Source organism: Sorex araneus, chromosome 3 (assembly GCF_027595985.1).
Source record: "Sorex araneus isolate mSorAra2 chromosome 3, mSorAra2.pri, whole genome shotgun sequence".
Lineage (NCBI taxonomy): Eukaryota > Metazoa > Chordata > Mammalia > Eulipotyphla > Soricidae > Sorex > Sorex araneus.
The window spans coordinates 48,794,591-48,818,745 of NC_073304.1; the positions used below are offsets into that span (position 1 = coordinate 48,794,591).

Here is a 24,155-nt window from a genome sequence, read left to right on the forward strand (position 1 = left end):
GAAAATTGCCTGGAAAATGGTAATACCATTTAAATTTATTAAAATACATATAATTTAATTTCAACAGTGAACTTCACAGAGTTAAGTACAAACCAAAGACTACCTTATCCATAAATACCCTCAGATGTTTGGTAACTACTTATTTTCAGGTGAGATCCAAATTCTGATTCTCCAGGAATGAGATTTAAGCAGCTCACAGGTCATCATCATCATCATCATCATCATCATCATCATCATCATTATCCCATTGGTCGTCGAATTTCTCAAGCAGTCTCAGTAACATCTCCATTCGTCCTAGCCCTGAGATTTTAGAAGCCTCTTTTACTAGTCCTTCCCAATGAGAAAGGCTCTTTCAGGGTCAGGGGAATGAGACCCAGCATTGGTACTGGTTTTGGCATATGAATACATAATGGGGAGTTTGCAAGGCTCTCCCGTGTGGGCAAGAAACCCTTGGTAGCTTGCCATGTTCTCCCAGAGGGAGAAATAGGTTCTAAGATATCTCGAGGCCTCGCACTTCCAGGAGCTTGGTTTTAAATCTCTGGATGCTGGCCGTTGATGGGATTACACGGCGCCGGGGCAGTCCCTGGGTGTGACCGCCTAGCTACTGGAAAATGGGAAATCTGGGTGGAAGAGACTCAGTCCTGATCCAAGCAGGCTTGGAGGTCTCATCCCCAGGTCCCACACACCTGGTCCTTTGAGGTGGTCCCTCAGCCATGCTCAAGGCCCCTCTCCATACGTTCGGACAAGCCTCACGCATGAAGTTACCAGCAGAGCTCCACAGGTAGACTATGATAAACACAGGCGCTAGGTCATCCAAAATCTGTTCTTTTCATTACTCTAACAACAGGTGATTCATAGAAATGTCAATGACTTCAGCTCAATCAGCTGCCCAGTTCAGTTTCATGTGAAAAATACACATGACAGGAGGTATTTGGACCAAGTTGTGAGTCAAGTTGTGGCCGAGAACCGTTTCTCTGGCCAGCCCACAGTGACAGACAGATGAAGGACCAGGGAATGGAGAAACAGGGGGACTGAGCCTCAGACTGGTCTGTAGTCCTTTATTTCTCTCTCCTCCCCAGTGGAGTCTGATCTCTCTCTTCAGACTCTTCAGCACAATCATAGTTGTAGTTTTGGTGATAGTCCCAGTCATCATAGTTCCCTCGTTCTCATCCTCATAGGCCTTCACAGTTGTATTTCCCTATTTCCCCTTACAGCACAATTATATAGAAATCACAAAGGGTGGGGGTACACATTGGTGGGGTTGAATATTGTCATAACAACAAACAGAGGTAAACCAACTCCTTCTGAGGAAATTCTAGGAGATTAACTCAAGCACAAAATCTCATCTGAGGGTTCAGCACTCTAGATTACTAGGAGATCAGCTCAAGGGCAGGACTCCATCCAGGGTGTATTGCTTTCTCCTTTCCTCAGCTAGTAATCCATTTAAACAATCATAGTAAATTTACTTCTTATAGCATTTCTGGTGATTTTGTATGAACACAGTAAGAGATAGACATCTTGCTATATATCCCAGACTACAGTCCTCAGGCCAGGTTACTCTGTCCTAACTCTAACAGGCTCCTTATTCAGTTACTTCTTTTTGGGTCATGACAGAGTTTGCTCCATGACCATGCTCTTAACTTATTATATTTATGGCGCTTAGCTTGTCCCCTTTTAATGCAAAGATAGTTTACAGCTTGCCCTGGGTTCATCCAGTCCCTTCCTGGGGACCCTCCTTTTGAGGGTATTAGGAAGTAAGGGGAACTGAGACTTAAGTCAGGTAAATACAATAGATGTCCAGGAGTAAATATTATTTGAGTCAATTAACTCCCATGTTACAAAAGCATAGCTTCAACTGTCTTCCTGTATCTATACAAAATGGACCTTGCTAAACCATACAAGTGACATAAAGGAAAGATAAAAGCAATATAGGATTATTAGTGCTTGATGGAATTGGGTGTGCCTCAAGGAGCACTGTTGTGGGAGTAACTCAATAAACCTAAGCTCCCTGTGGGAGGAACAAGGACAACCCAATATTATCCAACACCAAGTCTTCCTTGAAGATCTCTGTTGCTCTCAGACTTCATGCCCACTGCCTGCTCAGGAAATCCCTGCAGTAAAAGAAACTAGATTAATTTATCTGCTCTCTACATCTAATGATCCAAGCAAACCAGAGCAGAACTAGTTGCCTTTCTAGTAAAAATCATCACATTCACCTCAGTCCCTCTTACCTCACGGTCTGTAACAGGGCAGGGCTTTTGTAAAGAGAGTTGTGTTGGAAGCCAGGAGGGAAGATAACCATCTCAACCCTTTCTTTGTTCCTGTATGCACTGTGTGCAATTTCATAGAGCTGTAAGAAAATGTCACAGATTTAAAAGTGGATCATCAGGGGCCAGAGAGATAGTACAGCAGGTAGGATGCTTATCTTGCATGCACCAACTGGGGTTCAATACCAGGCACTGCATATGATCCCATGAGTCCTGCCAGGGGAGATTGCTGAGTTCCACCAGGTATGACCAAAAAAAAAAAAGAACTGACCATCAGACCATCAGAGCTGTTGTTTTTTAATATAATTTTTTAGAAGAGAACAGAATAAACCAGCTTGAGGAGTGAATCCAAGTAAGTCAGAAATAAAGGAGGTAGACACATCCAGTTGTCTACCTCTACACAGTTAATATAGAACAGTGCTAGAGCTCTCTCATTCCCCTGCCCAGTCTCTGAAGGGGACAATTAATTGCTCTGAACCCTCCCTGTATTTAAAAGACAAGAAAGCATATGCATGGGGCTGGAGTGATAGCACAGTGGGTAAGGCATTTGCCTTGCACATGGCCGACCCGAGTTCAAATCCCAACATCCCATATGGTCCCCTGAGCACCGCCAGGGGTGATTCCTGAGTGCATGAACCAGGAGTGACCCCTGTGCATCACCAGGTGTGACCCAAAAAGCAAAAAAAAAAAAAAAGCATATGTCTGTTTTGGGAGCCACTATTGAAGAGACTATGTAGAAGGTTGCCTGACAGCCTGAGAGCCTGTCTACACTATACACCCATAGACTTGAGGTGAAGGACCAGGCTCCGTCATCAATACTCCTTTGAGGTAAGTAGCAAAGAACACCAATGCTCACTGAATGCATCAGTGGCATGGCTGGCTCTTATGGAATCTCTTATCATGTCAGACACACTCTTGTAGTGTGAGAAAATAGTGGAACTACATCTGGCATTTTTCAGTTGGAACCAAGCGCTTAGTTTTACCTTTTTTCCAAACTCCAAAGGCACCGTCTTGTCATCCTCACAGTGTAGGATGAGAAGGGGAGAGGACAGGAATTTTACACTAGGAACAAGGAAGAGAAAAACATTCTGCTCAAGAATTACACATTGAAAATTTCCACTTTCAGTGAAAGCTTTAGTAAATCATGGGGTTTGCCCAAAATTTAGAAACTTCCTAACCTTCCTGCTCAGCAATACCACCGTCATAAGTAATAAATTTCACATAGTAACTTTATCTTCTCGGGGCAAAATGTTTTCTATATACTTGTGCAGTTTTATTGGATTTTTAGTTAATTTACTTCTCATATTTTTAATAATAAAGAAAAACACAAATACTGAATTTATACAAAGTTAAAACCTAACCATTTTATTCATTTCACTTAATTTCATCCTATCTGCATATTTTAATTAATTTAAATAAAATAATTCAAAGATCCAAACAAGAACTATCACATGACCAAAGAGAACTCATGTCCAAAACTGTTCAACATGTAACTAACAGGTATGATTGCATTTTGGTGAGCCTTTTAGTTGGTCATTCAAAAGGGCAGTGATATCAGGATTAAAGAGATAGTCATGGGGGTAAGGCTCTTGCCTTGTACACAATTGACCCCCGTTTGATCCCCAGCATCACGTATGGTTCCTCAAACACCTCCAGAAATAATCCCTGAGCAGAGAGTCATCAATAAGCCCTGAGGACTCTAAAGTTTGACCTAAACTTGGTGGTACCCTTTACACATAAAACACACACACACCAAAAACAGACATCTTAATAAAGACTTGTTCTCACCTTTCTCAACTAATATGATACCCATTTATCCCAAATATAGTGATCCCCTGTTATTCCTAAGAAGATTAAATTCTTCAGGCATTTTGAAATAGAAAAACAATCCTGATAGCAACTGCCTATTTAATTAGTTAGAAGCATTCTTAAATTCTCCTGCAAGGACAATTGCCAAGATATGGAAGCAACCTAAGTATCTAATGACAGATGAATGTATAAAGAAGCTGTGATTTATATATATATATATATACACACACGTATATATGTGTGTGTATACACATATGTATAGAGAAAGAGCTGAGTTATATTTATAACTATAGATACTATCTATACATATGTGTATACTATGTATATAGATACTATCTATACATATGTGTATACATAGTATATATTTATACTATGTATATATTGCATCTATAGTTATACACATGTATATATAGTATCTATAGTTATATTTATAACCATAGATGCTATATATAGTATCTATGGTTATAAATATATACACATATATATACATTTATATAGAGAGAGAGAGCTGTGAGTTGTATGTAATATATACACATTATATATGTATATACATATTATATATAAGTTGCATACATATATACATATATGTATATATAATATAAAGAGGAAGAAGATATTAGAAATTAGAGGAACAAATACTGAATGATCTCACTTATTTGTATTATACAGAAAAATAAAACAAGGGAACAGATAAGTCCCCATCCCTGGATTACAAAACTGAGATTGCTACGTAGGAGGGCAGTGGGTAGGGGATGAAGAAGTGAACTAGAAGTAACATGAGGACATTAGTGGAGGGAGGGTATTGGGCACTTTGTGGATTGGGAAGGTGCAATAAGTATACATCAAGATCATAAACACTAATACTATTATAAACATTTTACCTCAACTATAATTGAAATACTGGTTCTCCTGCAAGAGAAGTCATTAGTGAGAGGCACACTTGCCAAGCCTAGTCATAGACTTGCTATTGGGTGAGGAGGCTAAAGGATGCTGATAGGTTTTTATTAAACAGGGGATTCCTAAAAGTCAGGGATTCCTCCAAGAATGTTGAGCTAGACGTAGAGGAACTTCAAAAGCCCTGATAGGCCCCAAATCTAAAACTGATTTTATGACTTCTGAAAAAGTATTGAATTAATGAAGTCACTGAATCAAACAGGACATTATCAAATACTAATAATGCATAGTTATTTCCCATGGTGGGTTCCATGTTACCTACCAGAAACCTAGAGATAAGATAATCAAGGGCATCTTTTCACCATTAACTTACTTTTCATCATTAGAGAAGGATATTTTATCTTTTCTCAGAGCATCCATAAGCATGCGTAAGAATCCTGGAAGATTCCGGTATATCTGTTTTCAACAATGAAAAAAATATTAAAGCTTAAACTACAGCTAAATCATTTTTATAGTTTTCCACTATGAGCTACAGTCATACAGAAAGTAGTAACCTAACTAAAAAATTTGAATCAAAACATTTATGATTTTTTCCAAAGTAATCTGTGTCAAAGGGGTTAGAGCGATAGCACAGTGGTTGGGCATTCGCCTTTCATGCAGCCGACCCGAGTTCAATTCCTCCGCTTCTCTCAGAGAGCCCGGCAAGCTACCGAGAGTATGTGCCCTCGCGGCAGAGCCTGGCAAGCTACCCGGTCGTATTGGATATGCCAAAAACAGTAACAATAAGTCTCTCAATGAGAGACGTTACTGGTGCCCACTCGAACAAATCGATGAGCAACGGAATGACAGACAGACAGGTAATCTGTGTCATGATGAAATTTGAAAAATACAGAAAGGAACAAAGAAGAAACAAATAAAATAAAATCTCATTATCCACAGATGATCACTGTAAACATTCTGTTTTTACATCTTTCCTTTGGTTGAAAAGGATTAGAGATATGTATAATTCAAAAAATGTTTCTAAAGTGAACAAAATTAACTGCTTACTTAGTTTATTTGGAGAGCAGAATATTTCGATTATTCAAAAATTCTAATGAGGGCTGGAGTGAGGATATTGCCTTGCATGTGGCTGACCTGTGTTGAATCCCTGGTACCCCTGATAGTACCCCAAGCCCTCCAAGACTGATCCCTGAGTGCAGAGCCCAGAGAGAATCCCGAGCACTGATGAGTGTCACCCCAAAACAAATAAAATATTCTGATGAATATGTATAATTGGTTTTATAGGATCTGAACATTATGTATTCTGTAGAGCATGACTTAATATTGTAATTCTTTGAAAGGCATTTAGGTTTTATCAATGATCATAAGGCTCATTGATCCTAAGACTTAAAAATAAGTTATCATTCTAAACATGCTGAATTGCTCTAATGGCAAATTCTAGTAACTAAATGCTAGGTAAATGAGTATTTGCCATATTTTCATTTAGACAATAGGGAAATTAGTTTATATATCATAAAAACATAAGAGAAGTCTTTTTTTAATTTTTTTCCCTCACAGCAGAGTCTGGTAAGCTACTCATGATGTATGTGATATGCCAAAAACAGTAACGACAATGTGCTCTTTATGTTCCTGGAACGAGCAGATGCCATTGGGCTACACTAGCATGCAACAGGGAAAAATGAAGACATTACTGGCATCCGCTCAAGCAAATCAATGAATAGCGGGATGACAGTGATACAGTGATCTTAAAAACATACATTTCCTCATAAGAGATAATACAATGTCTTTACACATTTTTGAAGGGGGGGTCAAATTTTTCAATTTTACACTATGATCTACTGTTAAAATTAAAAGTTTCAGGCATACAGAGTTCCAATACCACACCCACCTCCACTGTCAGCATTTTTTTTTTTGGCTTTTTGGGTCAGACCTGGCAATGCACAGGGGTTACTCCTGGCTTTGCACTCAGGAATTACTTTTGGTGGTGCTCAGGGGACCATATGGGATGCTGGGAATCGAACCTGGGTCGGTCACGTGCAAGGCAAATGCCCTACCCACCGTACTATCGCTCTAGCCCGCACTGTCAACATTTTTAACTCAACCCACAAATTACATTCCAGATCCCCTCATTTATGTTTGCACGATCAGTGAGTCAGCCTAGCTCACCCTTCCTCTCCTGCTCAGATTCTGGCTCTCTGACTATTCTATCTTCCCACTGGTACAATTCCCATTTATCACTTCTTGGCTTCACATTCTTCATGGGCACGTGAATTAGACCTTAAGGTCATGTCGCCTTTGAGGTCCCAAAGAATCTAGCAGCTCCCTATCTCCAGCCTCACCTTGTCATTACTTAGCCACTGCCCAGACATGTCAGAACCCGCCGTCTTTTGTTGCTGGAACATGTCAGACTTGACCCCTCCCCAGGGCCCCTATCCTGCTGTTCCCTCAGCCAGAGACCTCAATGTACTCTCAGGACAGCTGGCTCCTGGTCGTACAAGTCTCAGCACAGATATTTTTCAGAAAGGCTTCTATATCCAGCAATCAAACCTGTCCCTCTGGCCAATCCCTTTCACATTATTTTATTAGATTTCACAGCATCTCTCACTACAGAAACTTGCATTCCTTTCTTCTGTCTGTTCTGCAAGCATGAAAATATCCTAGAAGGATCGACCACAATGTTCTTACTCCCTACACTATTCACAGAAGCTGTTACAACACAATAACAGTGACAAGCATGAAAATGAATTTAAATGTAGAATCTAAGTTAAATTATTGTACTGATATCTCTGATGTACACTTCAAGCTATTTTATTCAACTTATTATTGTTCAGTGTAGTATGACAATACTTTCATTCAGATTTTATTCCTAGTAATAAATCTACAAAGAGAAAAGACAAAATATTAGATACATTTCTCTGTTGTTGCTCCTGAAAATGGGGAAGAGAGGGTGCAGTGCTCCAAAAGAGATGTTGCTAAAGGAAGGAAATACAAACCAAAGAAGAAAAATGGGGCCATACACTGGAAAACAAGGTTTCTATTTATAGAAGAAGTAATTTTAAGATTATACTTAGGATGACTCCTTAATGACTATGGAGAAATTAAAGTTAATGGCGATAGGGCTAGAGAGATAGTACAGCAAGGCACTTGCCTTGCACACACCAGAATGGGGTTCAATCCCCAACACCACATTTGGTCCCTTAAGCCCCTCCAGGGGTGCAGAGTCAGCAGTAAATCCTGAGCACTACCAGGTCTGCCCCCAAAACAGACCAAAAAAAAAAACCAATAAAAGGGGCTTCTGCTCAGGGCTAGGTCATAAGTTACATTCATCCACTAGGAACTATAATACTAAGAAATAATAACTTTCTAAAGCAAAGCCTCTTAAAACATAGCCTTTCTAAAATAAGCCTCAAGAAAATATTTCCCTGGGTTTTTAAAAAGCAATTTGTGTCATTGTAAAGAAAGTTCAGGGAAACAGAATCAGAAGACAACATGTCGCAGCATTGCCTTGGGCTTGAGAGTTCTGGGAAGCTCAAACCTGGATTAATTTCTTGTTGGGACTCACAGCACATGCCTGGCATTTGGATGCAGTGGGGGGACAAAACGCTACTCTCCATTCCTGTCTTTTCTCTCTTCTTGCAAGACTTATTTGGTTTTCTTTTTCCTTTCTCTTCTGACTTCACCACTTCTAAAATCAGCCTCCTCTGAGGATATTCCAACAAGAGAAGCCCTTCAGCAGTTCACCTTAAATTCCTAAAGAGTAAGATGGAAGCATCCTCCATCCACCTACTCAAGTCAATCCTCATGGCTCAGCAGACAAAGACCTAGAGACTTTAAGGTCCTTCCGTTCTTCTCAACCCCTCCAGCCCGATCACTGAGCTGAGTCCTAATTAGCATCCCTGCTTCCTCTCTGTTCCGGAATACCAGCAGCTAAATATCCCCAAATACCAGTCACATAAATACTGATTTTACAAAGTTCTGGGAAAGCCACATTATTTACTTGAACAACAACCAAAAATCAAGACTCCAGACTTGACCACAAGTTCATTCACAGCTGGTCACACTCTTTCATTCCTAAAGCTGCCCGCCTACAGTCTGTCGCCCGGAGTTAGCAGATGCAGGGAGTGAGACCCATTTCCTCTTAGAGGGCGTAGAACAACCCTCCAGGCCTCTAAGCCTCCCTCTGCTTTCCCTCTGCTCCGAATGAGACAAGGATGCCAGAGTTGCGCGGAGGATTTAAAAGGACCAGATGTGGTACAAGTGGTGGTCTCAGTCCTGGCATTGATGACTTCCAGCATTTCCTGTTTTCACTCACCTTTAAGAAAGGAGCTTGGTGGGACTGGAGCAATAGCTCAGTGGGTAGGGCGTTTGCCTTGCATGCGGCTGACCCGAGTTCCATTCCCAGCATCCCATTTGGTCCCCTGAGCACCGCCAGGGGTAATTCCTGAGTGCAGAGCCAGGAGTGACCCCTGTGCATCGCAAGGTGTGACCCAAAAAGCAAAAAAAAAAAAAAAAAAAAAAAAACGGAGCTTGGTGTGTGTGTTTGGAGGGAGAGGGGAAGGGAAGGATGGACAGTTCAGGGGTCAGGGGCACATGAGTTTAAACCTTGGTACCATAGGCCCCCCTAAGTATTTCCAGATTTCTCTTGTGGCCCGCAGCATTCCTGGGCCCAAGTAGCACTGCCTCAACTGGGCCTGACCATTGAATTGTCCAGCCCAGATTATGGAGTACCACTGGGAATAGCCCCAGACCTCAGAGCTCACTTGGAGGCAACCCACGACCTGAATAAGAAAGAAAAGAATTGGGGCACATCAGCTTCTAAGGGTTACTGACCACACCTCTGTGGAATACCTCTCTCCTGAATATTCTTCACCCAAAATTATTGTTGAATCTTCTCCTAACACTGAGATTCATTTGTTCTGTAGCAGAAGAGTAGGAAAGGGGAACGAGCTTTAAATGAGTGCCCATTAGCAACTGAGTACTTTGCATGGATTATTTCACTTAACCTTCATCACAATCCATGCACTAGGCAGTATCAGTTTTTTTTATTATTAAAAAAAATGGGAAAACATTATTGGTTGGAGACAAAGGTCAAGTATGAACCCAAATCCATCTAGTTCTATACCCTTACTTTTTTCCCCATTATATCATGCCTTCTTCCCTAGTCTAGTGAAATTGATTCCAGAATGACATGTGGGAAACCTTGTCATTATTTTAAATTCTCCATGTATTTCTTTTCTCCCCAGCTAGGTAAGGTAGCTTCCGGTTTGGTTTGGTTTGGTTTGGTTTGGTTTGGTTTGGTTTGGTTTGGTTTGGTTTGGACCATCCCATTGGTGCTGGGAGGCTGCTCCTATCTCTGTGCTTGGGGATTGCTCCCAGCAGTGCCAGGGGGGAGAGGAGGACAAATAGAACAAAATGGTACCAGAATTTCCTGCATTCAAAGTATGTGCTCAAGCTAAGAACTTTCTCTCTAGACCCCAGTACAGGTGGCTTCTTATCCAACCATATTGAGCAGTTATGGCACTCTGCTGATAATATACAAGGTTCATGTTTTGCATATATTAAGCCATTTAACTTTACAACCATTAACACCCCCATTTTATTTTATCTTTTTATTTTATTTATTTATTTATTTATTTATTTTTTAATAAATGAATCACCTGAGGGTACAGTTACAGATTTATGCATTTTGGTGCTCATGTTTCACTCATACAAAGTTCGAGAACCCATCCCTTCACCAATGGCCATTCTCCACCACAAATAAACCCAGCATCCCTCCCACCCTCCCCAATCCCATCTCCCCCCCCACCCCACCCTGTCACTGTGGCAGGGTATTCCCTTTTGTTCTCTCTCTCTAATTAGGTGTTGTGGTTTGCAATAAAGATGTTGAGTGGCCATTGTGTTCAGTCTCTAGTCTACATTTGGCACACATCACCCTTCCCCCGCATGGCCTCCAATCACATTTTACTTGGTGTTCCCTTCTCTATCTGAGTTGCCGTCTCCCCAGAATGTGAGGCCAGCTTCCAAGCCATGGAGTCAACCTCCTGGTACTTATTTCTACTATTCTTGAACACCCCTATTTTAAAGATGAAGTAGTTCAGGCATGAGAAGTAATCAGTCCAAGGCCCTGTGCGGCAAAAATGCTGACCTCGCAAGCCTGAGGCCCAGGGAGTCACAACTTCCATCCCCAGCACCTGGCTATTTGCTCAAAAATAAACCCAGCAGTTCTGCTCTTTGGGGTCCACAGACACACAACAAAGCATGTGATCTCCTATTTACCACAACCAAGTGTGCAAGCAGCAGCAGCGCAAAGTATATCACCTCTTACCACAACCAAGGACTGGGGGAAATAAAATTTTTAAATCAGTAACTGAGAGATGTGGAGAGTTTTATTGCTGTTCTTTACTGCTTTTAAGCAAAGGAGGCAGGGGCAACTCAAGTGACAGAAAGTGTACCTGGCATGCAAAAGGCCCTGAGTCCAATCCTGGCAATTTACGGCCCCTCAGCACTGCCAGATATGGCCCTGGGAATCCCCAGCACTGATGTATGAGAGGTTTGCCAAAGGCTCCTGTACTGGCCTGCAATCTATTTACAGGGACAAAGGGTACACAGCGCAACTATTAACAGCTGTACCCTGGGTCTTAAGTTTCAGAGTTCCACTGCAGGAGAGTGTCCACCAGTCTAAGAAACACTGGTTTACACCTGAGAAAGAAATTGTAGTAAGTCAATCTAAGATTATAAAAAATAAGATGTACGTTAATGGGGGAAAAACTGACTCTATTAGAAGGAAATAAAAGGACCATCAAATCAGAGCCATGGTGGTTCCCCTGAATAACAACTGATTCATAACTTACAAATATAAAAATAGGTAATAAAAATAGCATGGTTACTGAACTTTAACATGTTGAAATGGCTCACTCGTTGCCATATTGGGGAAGGTGACTCAGAGACTCACCTTTAACAAAGGATAATTGATAGTTGTGACCCACATGTTGGTAAATGGAGCTTCCAAGACAATAGCATCAACTGGGCATCCTTGAAAATAAGAGACAGGAATAACTCTCCTCTCCTGTTTAAAAACCACCATCCTGAAATAAAGAGTCCCTGATGACTTGCATATAACTAACATGAATCTAAAAAAAAAAACCAGTCTGATGTTATTAACCACACAAAGGACTAAACCAGATACAATGAAGCAGGTAGTGCCAAGAAATCTAAGAAGGATGTCCTAAGAACCCACACAGTTAAAATGCTAGAAAACAAGAATAAAAAGAAGATCTGCCCCAAAAAGTCAGAAGAAAAGTGTTACCTTCAAAGCAACAGTAAGACTGGCGACAGAAACGAGACAGAAGACGTTAGAACAAAGTGGATGGATCTTCAAAGGGTTGAAATAAAATAAGAAACCTAAAACCTTAGATCCAATAAAAATGTCTTCAAAAATAAAGATAAAATTAAGATATTTTCAGACCAAGACTAGGAAAATTCTTCATCATGAGACAGAACAAAAATCCCATATAGATGCCCACAGCCCACATAAGTTTATGACTTTTGCTGGAAGTCATAAACAGCAAATAAAAGAGTAAATCTAAATATCCGCTTTGTGATATATTAATATTTTATGGAATATGTGATACAGAGAAAATTAAAACACAGGATCGCAAGAGCACATAAGTTGGAGATATAAATGGAACTGAGCTGTTCTATGGTCATTGCATTCCCCAGGAGTGAAGTACATATTAGTTCAATTGGTACAGAATTGTTCAGATACTAAAGGAGGTGTGCAAGAAAGTAGAGGAGCATTAAAATAGTGCTCAATTGGGGCTGGAGCAATATCACAGCAGGTAGGGCGTTTGCCTTGCACGCGGCCGACCCGGGTTCGATTCCCAGAATCCCATATGGTCCCCTGAGCACCACCAGGAGTGATTCCTGAGTGCAGAGCCAGGAGTAACCCCTGTGCATCACCAGGTGTGACCCAAAAAGCAAAAAATAAAAAATAAATAAAATAAAATAAAATAGTGCTCAATTTATTTCCATTAAGTAATTAAGACTGAATCTAGACAGTGTTAATCTTTAAAATGGACTATGTGTACATAACAACCTGACCTGTCATTTCCAAATAGTTAAGGCTACAATACAAAGGATTATAAACTTTTCAAGCACATCAAAATCACTGGGTCCTGTCACAAAGATTCTGATCCATAAAAATATTTAGTCTACAGAAGGAGGTTTTGTTAATGTGCACCTCCCCGCACTCCCTTCATCCTGGAGATTCTCATCTAGGCAATTTTCCAAACATTTTGAGCAACACTGACATAAATATCATGTAAGGAGGATAGCAGAAGGAAATCTTGCCTCTTGTTTCATAATGTATTATTTTCTTCTCATGTAACCCAAATTACTCTGTAATAACGTTTATTATCCCTTCACAATCAGGGTCTCTTAGAGATACTTTTAACTCTTTCTTTTGTATTTCTTTTCAACTTCATTATCTTGAAAAGCAGATGTTGTTTTATAATAAATAGAAAAATAGAAAGTTGGTTGCCATTATCAGAAACTATCTAAAGTTGGGGATAGTAGTGTTGTGTTTAAAGTATGCACAAGTCTCGACTTTTTTCTTTCCTGCCTTAAGCCAAGAAATTCTACCTCACAAGCAAAGATAAGATACCTTTCTCTTCAAGCACTTTTGCAGCATTTATTGCAACTCTGTAAAGCAATAAAAATATGAGTATGAAATAAAGCAGTTAATTACAAAATAAACATTATTTAGTAACAGGAGCAAATGACTAAAGTTCTGGACTCTCTGATTAAAAACTGCATAGAAAAACAATCCACTGGTCCTAAGTTAAGGAATTATTTTTCTTTGCAACTCTCAGGAGAATTCTGGAATTGGCAATCTCACAGATAGCCAGAGAGCCACCATGCCATGGATAACAGTGGATGGAGAGACAGGCACATCGAGATGCCAAAGTCCCCAGTCACATGTGGAGACAGTGACTGGAGCACTTCCTCTCTCTGAAATCAGCTCCTGCCACTGCCCACAGCTGCCTTTAAGTGACACTAAACCCCCAAGACCCACCTACATACCCATTTCACAACTTCACTTACCCTGTCCCCAGAGAGTGCCCCCAGAGACACACAGGAGTGGCACCACATCTTGCTTTAGTCCACTCATAGACACAAATGGCATCTTCTGTCAGCCCCTCCTCTGTGGGCTTGCCTGTAGAGTCCCCAAACCCTGGCAATGAAGCAAACATAGGGTGACTAACTGTCAGAATAAGGGGCCACCAGAAGTTCCCCACTTATTGAAAAAGTTTTGTACACTGTGGTAACACATACCTCTGTAGTCAACAGACAAAACATGGAAACCACCATCACTCAGCACCTGAGAAGGGAATGGTCACCACTTCAGTTAGAAGAGATGCCAAAATGGTTTTCACACCTCCTCACACCACCATAGACCCTCGAAGTAATAGCTTAATAGGAAGAAAAAAGACCCTCATGAAGTCTGGTGTCTAATTTCAGACTTGAGAAGAGGAGACTAAATGGGAAAGCATTACCAGCTCAGACCCTGAGTCTGTCACCTACCAGCTGGGAGACCTTGAGCAAGCTACTTACTGGTCAAATATGGAAATATTATCTCAAGAGTGAGAACTATAGCTACTTTCAAGATTCTTGGAGGATTCAGGATTCTCTTGTTAGATGCGATGACATCTGAAAGTATCTAATTACACAATAAATACCTTTGTTAAGAATACCTTTGAGACTAAGAACTCTACACATCTAGGGTGGTGGGAAGCAAATAACAGAAAGACATATTAACCATGAACAGGTGAAAAATTAACATCAGTCAGCTATTGAGATTAGTAGATTGTTTAACCTCTATTAATTAAAGAAAATCAGAAATAAAGCAATCTTTCCATTACAGAATATCCCTGCCAAGTCTTGAGTAGGTAAACAAGGAAAGAATATGAGAATGTAGGACTCAGATAAATAGATCAGTGGTAAGGCATTTTTTCCTTGCACATGGATGACCCAGCTTTGTTCCCTAGCATCCCAAAAAGTTGCTATGAAGAAAGTTTTTAAAGCTGTTTCAGCCTCATTATAGTTATATAAGGTATTATTCCTTATTCCTATTAATTTTGGTTTTAGTGTGCAGGAGCCCTGGGCTCATATGGTCCGCTGACCACTACCAGAATCAATCACTGAGAATATCTCCAAGGGTAACCCTGGAGGGTCACCAACTATGGCCCCAAAACAAAACAAAACAAAAAAAAACGTTTTTTAAAAAAATCATCTATCCAAAGAAGAAAACCCAAAACAAGAGAAGTTTGTTTCTGATTAGAATAAATGACCAAGGCCTTCAGAATTTTCAAAGGTGGGAAGAGGCCCAAGCATCCCTCCTCACCCATCCCACCTACCATAATAAGAACTCTGGCTGTTTTCACAGCTGCTTCACTCTTCTTTCTGGGCACATTGTGGACAAGATTTTCTACTTTGCCAAGGGCGGAAGGGGCAAAAACTTCATGTTCTCACAGACCTCACCTTTACTATCTCCCCAAATCGATCATTAAAACAGGGGCTTAGGGTAGAAAGCAAATTTGGGTGGGGGGAATGATATAGGCAAATTAGCACCTGCCCACTGCAATTCCTCATGACTGGGCTCTGCTGTCCTTGCAAGGCAGTGATGAGGGGAGAAGAGAAGAAGAAAGCAGAGGGACTGCCTGTCTGAACAAAGAGGGAAGATATAGGTTTGGGTATATTAGGTAGGGTGAAGCCTGAGTACATGATGCCATCAAATCAGGAAAGAGCTCCCAGGTAGGAGCTGACTTATGGAAAGAGAGATAGGTCCTGTGGTTACTAACTGGACAGGCAGCCTAGTCACCTGTGCTTTGGTTACCTAATGAGCATGGGACAAGATAAACAGCTGAGTCAGATAAGACCGAATGCCTCATCTGCCATCTTCCTCACAATTGGAATTGCAGGGACTGCCCCCACAAGCTGAAACCACGTGACCAGTGAGTAAGAAGTGTAATATGTGGCTGCGATATTTCTCTGCCAAATCTCCTATGCGCCTGGCACCAGGGCCTGAGCTACTTCCTTTGTCTGTATGGAAGGCTTCTTAGCGTTGTCATTCTAGGTCATTTTCTTCTATCCCAGAACAGTTTTGTCCAGAGAACCACTTGCCCTTCATCTAATCTCAGCCCATTTATCCGCCAGCCCTCAGAAGAAGCAAATGAAAGGCCTTCAGCTCCCTTAAACACAATGTTAATACACTCATGGAAGTGTTTGGGGCACCTCAGGGATGTACATAGATCCCCCATAGTCTGTGCAGACAGAATAGTCTTATAATGGACCCCAGATCTCACAAGTGCTCAGAAAACATTCATTAGACAACTATCTCTGAATTAACTGAGCCCCAGACGAACTCATAACATTGGTGCCTTGAGGCCCCTTCAGACATACCTTTACCAGCTTAATTCTGTGTGGTGCTGCCCTATAAAGGTTAAAAAAAAAAGAGGGAAAGCAAGCATTAGACATTATGATGAAAAGTTCAATAAAAATCACTGCCAAGCCTCTGGCATCTAATCTCATGCCTTTCTTCTTCAGGTTAGAGAAACAAACAGCTGGGAGAAAGGACTCTGGTTCTGGTGCCAGAACTGCCTGGCTGTGCTGGAAGAATAACTGGGTGGGCAGTTGTCCTCCCATGCACCCCAGTGTGCAGACAGCACTCTTCATGCTTTCAATATAGGTCCTGAGTAAAGAACTCATAATCCATCTCCCTTCCCTTCTCCAAACACAACGTACTTCTAAGAATGCTTTTCAAAGTTCAAGAAAAATGTTCCCCAAAAGTGTATTTTCTGAACAAAGGATTCAACAAGGATGTTCACCATAATTGCCTGGCCCTGACCTCCATGAAAAGAGGTTGAAATGAGAGAGTCCAGTCCTTAGGACCAAGAAACATCTTTCTGCAAAATAGGTGTCTTGTCCTGTATCACACATACACACACACACACACACACACACACACACACACACACACACACTCCAAGAGAGCCCAAGATGATTTCCAAGGCACAGAATTCTTTAAAAATCATTTGAATTTTCTTTGGGAGTGCAGTTTCTTAAACCTGGAGTCCTCTGTGATTAAAGCTATGGACCAACACCACAGAAGGAAGGCGTAAGAACACTTCGAATTTTAAGTATAATTTTTAAGAAGGGGATTCAAGGATGCTCTAGGGGCATCTAGAACCAACAGCTTTGGGCTCAGTGCTGAGCTGAGATTTCCGAGCAGGGGACAAGAAGAAACGGGAGTCAACCCTGAAGTTAAAGTTGGGATCACAGAGTAAGCTGATAACTGATTCAACTGGGCTAATAGCGTCTGCAGGTTCAGAGGCGCACGGTCCTTTGGCGAGGGATCTCACGCCAAGCCTAGTTTGCACAATGAGAACAACGTGGAGAACACTGGACAATGTGAAATAGCACAGGAAATCTCTGACTGTGAAATGCAACTCTGCTCAGAAAAGCCTCTGGAGTTAGAGAAGGCTGTTCTCTGGTGGGAAAAGGCAGTGAGGAAAAGAGACAGGGTGAGGGAGTGAGGGCAGGGCACTGAGTTGGAAAGGCTACTGAGAGATAGAGAAAGGTGTGTGGTGTCAGCACCACCCCCCCACCCACACACACACCCTTACTCCCCAGCTATGGTCACAGTCACTCACAGGCATGACACAGCTCATACCACAGACCTCTGAAGGTGCTGCTGGCAGCACATCAAAGGACAGCCAGACAAGGAAGGTGCTCCTTGTCACCAAACAAGTTCAGGACAATAGTGTGGGCTGAGGAGTCCACCTCTATTAGCATTAGACAGGCAAGGTCTGAATTCAGGGTGCTCTCTCTGAGGAAGTCTCTGGTCGTAAGACTCATGCCAAACTAAGGAATGTCTGCCTAGGTGCATGAAGAGACCAGATGGGCACCTTCCTTTTCCCTCTACCTGTCTTTTTCCAGTCACTGGGAGCCAGGATTTCACACTCACTGTGGGCTTTGAAATCAATGTCCAAATCTGGAAAAAAAATCTCCACCTAAGTTGAGGCCTCCAGTGGCCTACACAGAGTGTAGAGCTTGTGGCCCAAACATCCTTCTATTCGAACAAAGGGGGAAAGAGTAGGTGGAGACACAAGTGCCGAGCTGAGTGCTGAGCTGGCCTCTGTATCTGGTGGGCTGTACACTCTGTCCGACAGGAGAGTCCAGCAGGGGCACCGACCTGTGTTCTGCGCTGCCGTGAAGGTAAACAATGATGGGGTTGCCATCTTGGAGGGCCATTTCATACCAGCAACGGTCCTTGCCCTTCGCATCTTCCCCACGGCAGCTGGGAACTGTGTGCCTGCAGAACAGGGGAGGCTTGAGCAAACACGCACATGGAACATTCTGTCCCAGCAGCACTTGAATCTCTCCTGACATCAGCCCGAGGTGTGCACGTACACGGTACACATTTAACATCTCGTCCTATTCTATTGAACATCATTATAACAAATTGGTATTATTCTTACAAGATATATCCCTTCATAAATATAAAATGTATGTTTTCTGTGTAAAGCATATGAATCATAAGTATCATCATAATATATTATTATTGTGCTATATATTTATTCTCATATTTCTGAACACATCATCATAAAGGGAAATGTATATACATATATTTATGCCTCTCAGAGAGCTACCGAGCAAGCTACCGAGAATATCCTGCCCTCACGGCAGAGCTCACCGTGGCATATTCGATATGCCAAGTACAGTAACAATAGCAGGTTACTGTTATTGTTACTAACCCTGATCCTGAAAAGAGCCTCCAAATATTGGGAAAAAACGAGTAAGAAGAAGCTGCTAAAATCTCAGGGCTGGGACAAGTGGAGCCGTTACTGGCGCCCGCTTAAGTAAATCGATGAACAACGGGATGACAGTGATACAGTGATACATTGATATTTATTCTACATGGTATATATTTATTACAATGATATATTTCTGCATTTATTCTATACAATATATGTATATATAAAATGTATCTATCTTCTACTCTGAAAGTGTATACAAGGTAAAATTTAAATATATCAAATCTTTTATAATGAAAACCACTACTGCCCTACCTCACCTTCCCCCCACAGAGACACCCTCTTTGACACCTAACTCATGCACCTCTTACTCTACAAAGAGCAATCTTTAGATGCAACTGCATTGAAATGCAGCCCACTAGGTGGAAACAAGTGAAAGGGTGATGGTGGATATTTTCTGCCTGATGTTGGTTTAAATGAAGAGATAAGTTAGGAGGAATAGCCAGGAAATTTTTAACCTCCGGGAGAAAAAACTTAAGCATGAAACCTAGGCTACTCTAGTCAAGAAACCCAGTGGCCTTAAACCACAACACCCAAATGGAGGGAGAGAACAAAAGGGAATGCCCTGCCACAGAGGTGGGTGTTGCTGGGAGGATGAAGTGGGGGGATGGGAGTGATACTGGGATCATTGGTGGTGGAGAATGGGCACTAGTGGAGGGATGGATACTTGAGCACTGTATGACTGAAACACAAGCACAAAAATATGTAAATCTGTAACTGTACCCTCATGGTGATTCACTAATAAAAAAATAATAAATTAAAAAAAAAAGAAACCCAGTGGCCTTGAAGTTTGGTGATTGTGGGAAGGGGGGAAGGCACATCCAGCGGTGCTCAAGGGTTATTCCTGGCTCTATGTTTAGGAATCATTCCGGTGATCAGGGACCTTATGGGGTGCTAGGAATTGAGCCAGGGTCAACCCATGCAAGAAAACTGCCTTACCCACTGTGCTGTCTCTAAGCCCAGTGACCTTGTGATTTTTTTCAGGCACATGTCTGCATTCCCAGGTTCTACCAGTGAATGCTGATAATACAGACATTGCCACCTGAATTCTCTAAATTCCCTGCCATGAACTCTCCATGACAATGAAGATAAAAGCATCTTTAAGGACGAAACAGCACTGACCATGCAAGTAGAAGCAAACATAAACAAATGGGACTACATCAAACTAAGAAGCTTCTGCACTTCAAAAGAAACAGTGACCAAAATACAGAAAGAGCCCACAGAATAGGAAGGAATATTTACCCAATACCCATCGATAAGGGATTAATATCCAGGATATACAAGACACTTATAGAATTGCATAAGATAAAAACCTACAACCCCATCAAAAAATGAAGAGAAGAAATGAACAGAAGTTTCCTCAAAAAAGAAATACAAATGGCCAAAAGGCACATGAAAAAAATGCTCCATATCACTGGTCATCAGGGAGATGCATATCAAAACTACAATGAGATGTCATCTCACACCACAGAGACTGGGACACATTCAAAAGAACAAAAGCAACCAGTGCTGGCAAGGATGTGGGGAAAAAGGAACACTCCTTCACTATTGGTGGAAATGCCGACTGGTTCAGCCTTTCTGGAAAACAATATGGACAGTCCTTCAAAAACTAGAAATTGAGCTTCCATATGACCCCGCAATACCACTTTAGGGAATATATCCTGAGGATGCAAAAGAGCACAGTAGAAATGACATCTGTACCTATATGTTCATTGCAGCACTGTTCACAATAGCCAAAATATGGAAACAACCCGAGTGCCCTAAAGCAGATGACTGGTTAAAGAAACTTTGGTACATCTACACAATGGAATATTATGCAGCTGTTAGGAGAGATGAAGTCATGAAATTTGCTTATAAATGAATAAACATGCAGAGTATCATGCTAAGTGAAATGAGTCAGAAAGAGAGGGACAGACACAGAGGGACTACACTCATTTGTGGAGTGTAGGGTAGCACCACATGAGGCTGACACCCAAGGACAGTAGATACAAGGGCCAGGGTGTTTGCCCCATAGCTGGAAGACTGCTTCATGAGCGGAGGGGATAAGACAGCTGGAATAGAGAAGGGATCACTAAGAAAATGATGGCTGGAGGAACCAGTTGGGATGGGAGATGCATGCTGAAAGTAGATAATGGACCAAACATGATGATCTCTCAGTGTCTGTGTTGCCCAAAAGTGGAGAGAGAGTATGGGGAATATTGTCTGCCATAGAGGCAGGGGGAGGGTGGGAAAGGGAAGGTATACCCAGGATGGTATACCCAGGTGGTGGGGAATGTGCACTGGTGGAGGGATGGGTGTTTGATCATTGTGAGATTGTAACCCAAACATGAAAGCATGTAACTATCTCACGGTGATTCAATAAAATTTTTTAAAAAATTAATAAAATAAATATATAAATTCCTGCCATGTCACAGGGAATTTAGAGAATTGGCTATGGGATCAGAAGCCTGGAATCCTCTTGATTATAAAGGGGCAGATGCAGAAAGCCAGACACCAAAGCTCAGGGCTCTGCCCTGAGAAGACAAGCTCCACTCTCAGTGAGACAAGCCTACAACAAGAGAAAGTAAGTCGCTAACCAAGGACACATGCAGTGAGAGCAAAGAATGAAAATGTCACCGAATTCCAACATTGTTAGCTGAACTAGCCCTTACAGACTAGGAGGAAGTTACATGAATCCCCATTCATCCTTAAACATACTATGAAAACATTTAAAGTCAGAGAAATAACATATACATCAGTGCTCTGGCAGCCAAAGACAAACAGCAGAATCCAAACAGAAAATAGAGTACATGGGTTGAGAATAGTCCCAGTTTCCTTTGACAAGAACTTTTCCAGCACTTTTCATGGACTGTGCTAATGGAAACCTATCCATAAAATCTCACTCCTACAAAACATGAGACAAATCAGCACTTCAGCATCCTTTATAGTGGGAATAAATGCTGGGAAGGCAGCACAGGTTGTCTACTGTCATGTACTTAAGATAGGGGGTGTGAGAAAAGGTTCCTCTGAAATCATGAAATTCAGACGCCCAAGATAACTAAGCAGGGAGCTAATGAGAAAAGGGAACAGAGGAGAGCAGAGAATGTAGCTCCATGGTAGAGGTCATGGCAAGTATGTGTGAGGTTCCATCACCAACACTGCAAAAAAAAAAAAAAAGGAGGGGGAAGGAATGGAAAGATTAGAGAGGCAGAAGGAAGGCTCACAGAGCAAGCACATGTATGCAGGCAAGACATGGAAGGCCAGGAGAGTAGTGTGGCTGGATAGGGGCAGGATATAGGTAGTAAAGAGGTAGGTGAGGGTAGGACAGGTCCCCAGATGAAGCGAGGGGACCCAAAACAGAGCAAAGCCTAAAAGATTTCATTCTCTATCATGAAATTCCTGAGAAACAAAATCGAGTAGATCATGCATCAGCTTAAAGGGAAGGTGTCTGAACCAGCTTCCAGGCGCCTCTAAGGAACACCGTCCCTTCCACAGGCAAATAATAGCCCTGCTCACACTGGTTCCCAGACAGGGAAAGGCACACCACCAGCAAAGGAACCCGCCCAGCATGGCACTCACCAGATTCCCAGAATCACCTTCGGCCGACACTTGATATAGAAGTTCACTGTGTGAGGAATTATTAACTCTGGTTTTTTCAAATCCACAAGAAATGGTGCTTTGACTGGAAAGTAGAAATCATTAGTAAATTAGTAAATTAAAAGCAAAATCAATTTGTTTTTAATCACACACAAAATCATATATATTTATATTTATTCATATATATGTATATATATATATTCCTAGAAGTCCTGGCCCCCATATAGATCTAAATATAGCTTTTTTTTTGGGGGGGGGGGAGCCGTGGTAATGTTCACAGCTTACTCCTGGCTCTTTGCTGAAGGACCACTCCTGATAGTGTTCAAGAGTACCAGGGATCAAACTAGGGTTGGCCTCATGCATGGCAAGCACCTTAATCTCTGTACTATTCCTGTAGCCCCTCCCTAAAGGTAGATTTTAAAACAGCACCAATGTGGGAGCTCAGAGCAAAGATCCTTCTCTTTGTCTCTAGCTAAATGCAGAGACAGTTGCTGTGAGATGGTAATAGTATTTAGAAGAGAGTTGTCAGTGTTTTGCTACTGAAGTTAATCATTGTGCTTTTTACTAAAATGCATCCAAGCATTAGCCAGAAGCCATGAAGAGTATATGGTCTGCACAAAGATGGTGGCTTATAGGAAGAAGGTTATTGCATGTCAGACTGTGAAAAATATTGACTAACACAGTCTCCATAAGCAAAACTGTGCTAAGTACAGCCTCACATCAGGCTCTTCCCACCCTCACTTCCCACCCCTACCCATATGCAAGAAGAAAAAGGAAAAGAGACAGAATATAGTGGGTAGTGAGATATTCATATTAACAGCTTATTTGAAGGTGAGCCTCTCAATTAAAATCTCACCCACAAGACCATGTTTCTCTGTCCCCAGATGTTTGTCAAGATTCATGCTGCACCCCAAGTCAATATTAACTAGATTTCAGACCATGTAACATAGCCACACTTTTAAAGCATATTTATCATTGTCACAGCTTTGAGGGTGAGAAATTCATTATTTGGGAAATATATATATACAGACAAACTCATGAAGGAGAATACTTACAAAAATTAAAAAATATTAGCATTTCCATGAGAGGAGGGAAAATACGGTCTTTTAATGATTTACTGGTAAAGTCATTGTATAGACAAGCAATTTTTCTTCCAAGTGCTGAACAGGAGGATGGACAAGATCTGCAAAATATTGTGAAGTAAACATGATATTCACAAGCAGTCCAAGTTTAATTTGATGTATTTTTGCTCTTAAGATCCAATTCAAGTTTCAAAGACCTAAAAATTATAAGTAGGTTTGTATTTCAACAAAATCCCTTCCTTTGTCTGTTTAGGGGCCACATGAGCAGTCCTCAGGGCTTACTACCGTCTTGGTGTTTAGGGATCACTCTAGGCAGTGCTCAGGGGACCATATGCAATGCCTGGGATCAATCAGAGTTGTCCGCACACAAGGCAAGTGCCCTAATTCCTGTACTATCTCTGGACTGTCAACAGAATCCTTTAAAGAAAGATATGTAACTAGGGCACATTCAGGACTGGCTACTCAGGGAGAGCTGGTGAGAGAGGCACTAAGACAGGAACCCCAACCCAACTAGCTACTGAGAACTAGGACTAAGAGGTCAGAAGAAGAGGAATCCCAGAGAGGCACGAGGCTTGTTCCCATCAGATATCCTCACTGATGGCCAAGCTGGCTCCCCAAGTCATCAGCAAGCTAAAGCCAATACTATTGTCTTC

The 24,155-nt window shown here is 41.6% G+C and overlaps 2 protein-coding genes across 3 annotated transcripts in view; one reads left to right on the forward strand and one right to left on the reverse strand.

The window, feature by feature from the left end:
• Positions 1-8,855, forward strand: part of PYGL (glycogen phosphorylase L) — a 44,037-nt gene extending 35,182 nt beyond the window's left edge. The window contains exon 21 of one of the 2 annotated variants that reach the window (XM_055131370.1): positions 8,666-8,855. The gene's annotated coding sequence lies outside the window, so the exon portion shown is untranslated. Of the gene's footprint in view, positions 1-149; positions 709-8,665 lie in introns of those variants that run through there. The other variant, XM_055131371.1, reaches the window with a different exon arrangement.
• The window catches only part of ABHD12B (abhydrolase domain containing 12B), a 30,383-nt gene continuing 7,746 nt past the window's right edge, over positions 1,519-24,155 (reverse strand). Inside the window, exons 2-13 of the mRNA XM_012934724.2 lie at positions 23,476-23,603; positions 22,403-22,505; positions 18,223-18,342; positions 16,431-16,461; positions 14,304-14,349; positions 14,073-14,202; positions 13,633-13,670; positions 11,923-12,002; positions 5,344-5,426; positions 3,251-3,329; positions 2,232-2,350; positions 1,519-2,111 (exon numbers count right to left, since the gene is read on the reverse strand). Coding sequence (XP_012790178.2) covers positions 2,084-2,111; positions 2,232-2,350; positions 3,251-3,329; positions 5,344-5,426; positions 11,923-12,002; positions 13,633-13,670; positions 14,073-14,202; positions 14,304-14,349; positions 16,431-16,461; positions 18,223-18,342; positions 22,403-22,505; positions 23,476-23,603 — 985 coding nt within the window. The 3' untranslated portion in view covers positions 1,519-2,083. The remainder of the gene's footprint in view (positions 2,112-2,231; positions 2,351-3,250; positions 3,330-5,343; positions 5,427-11,922; positions 12,003-13,632; positions 13,671-14,072; positions 14,203-14,303; positions 14,350-16,430; positions 16,462-18,222; positions 18,343-22,402; positions 22,506-23,475; positions 23,604-24,155) is intronic.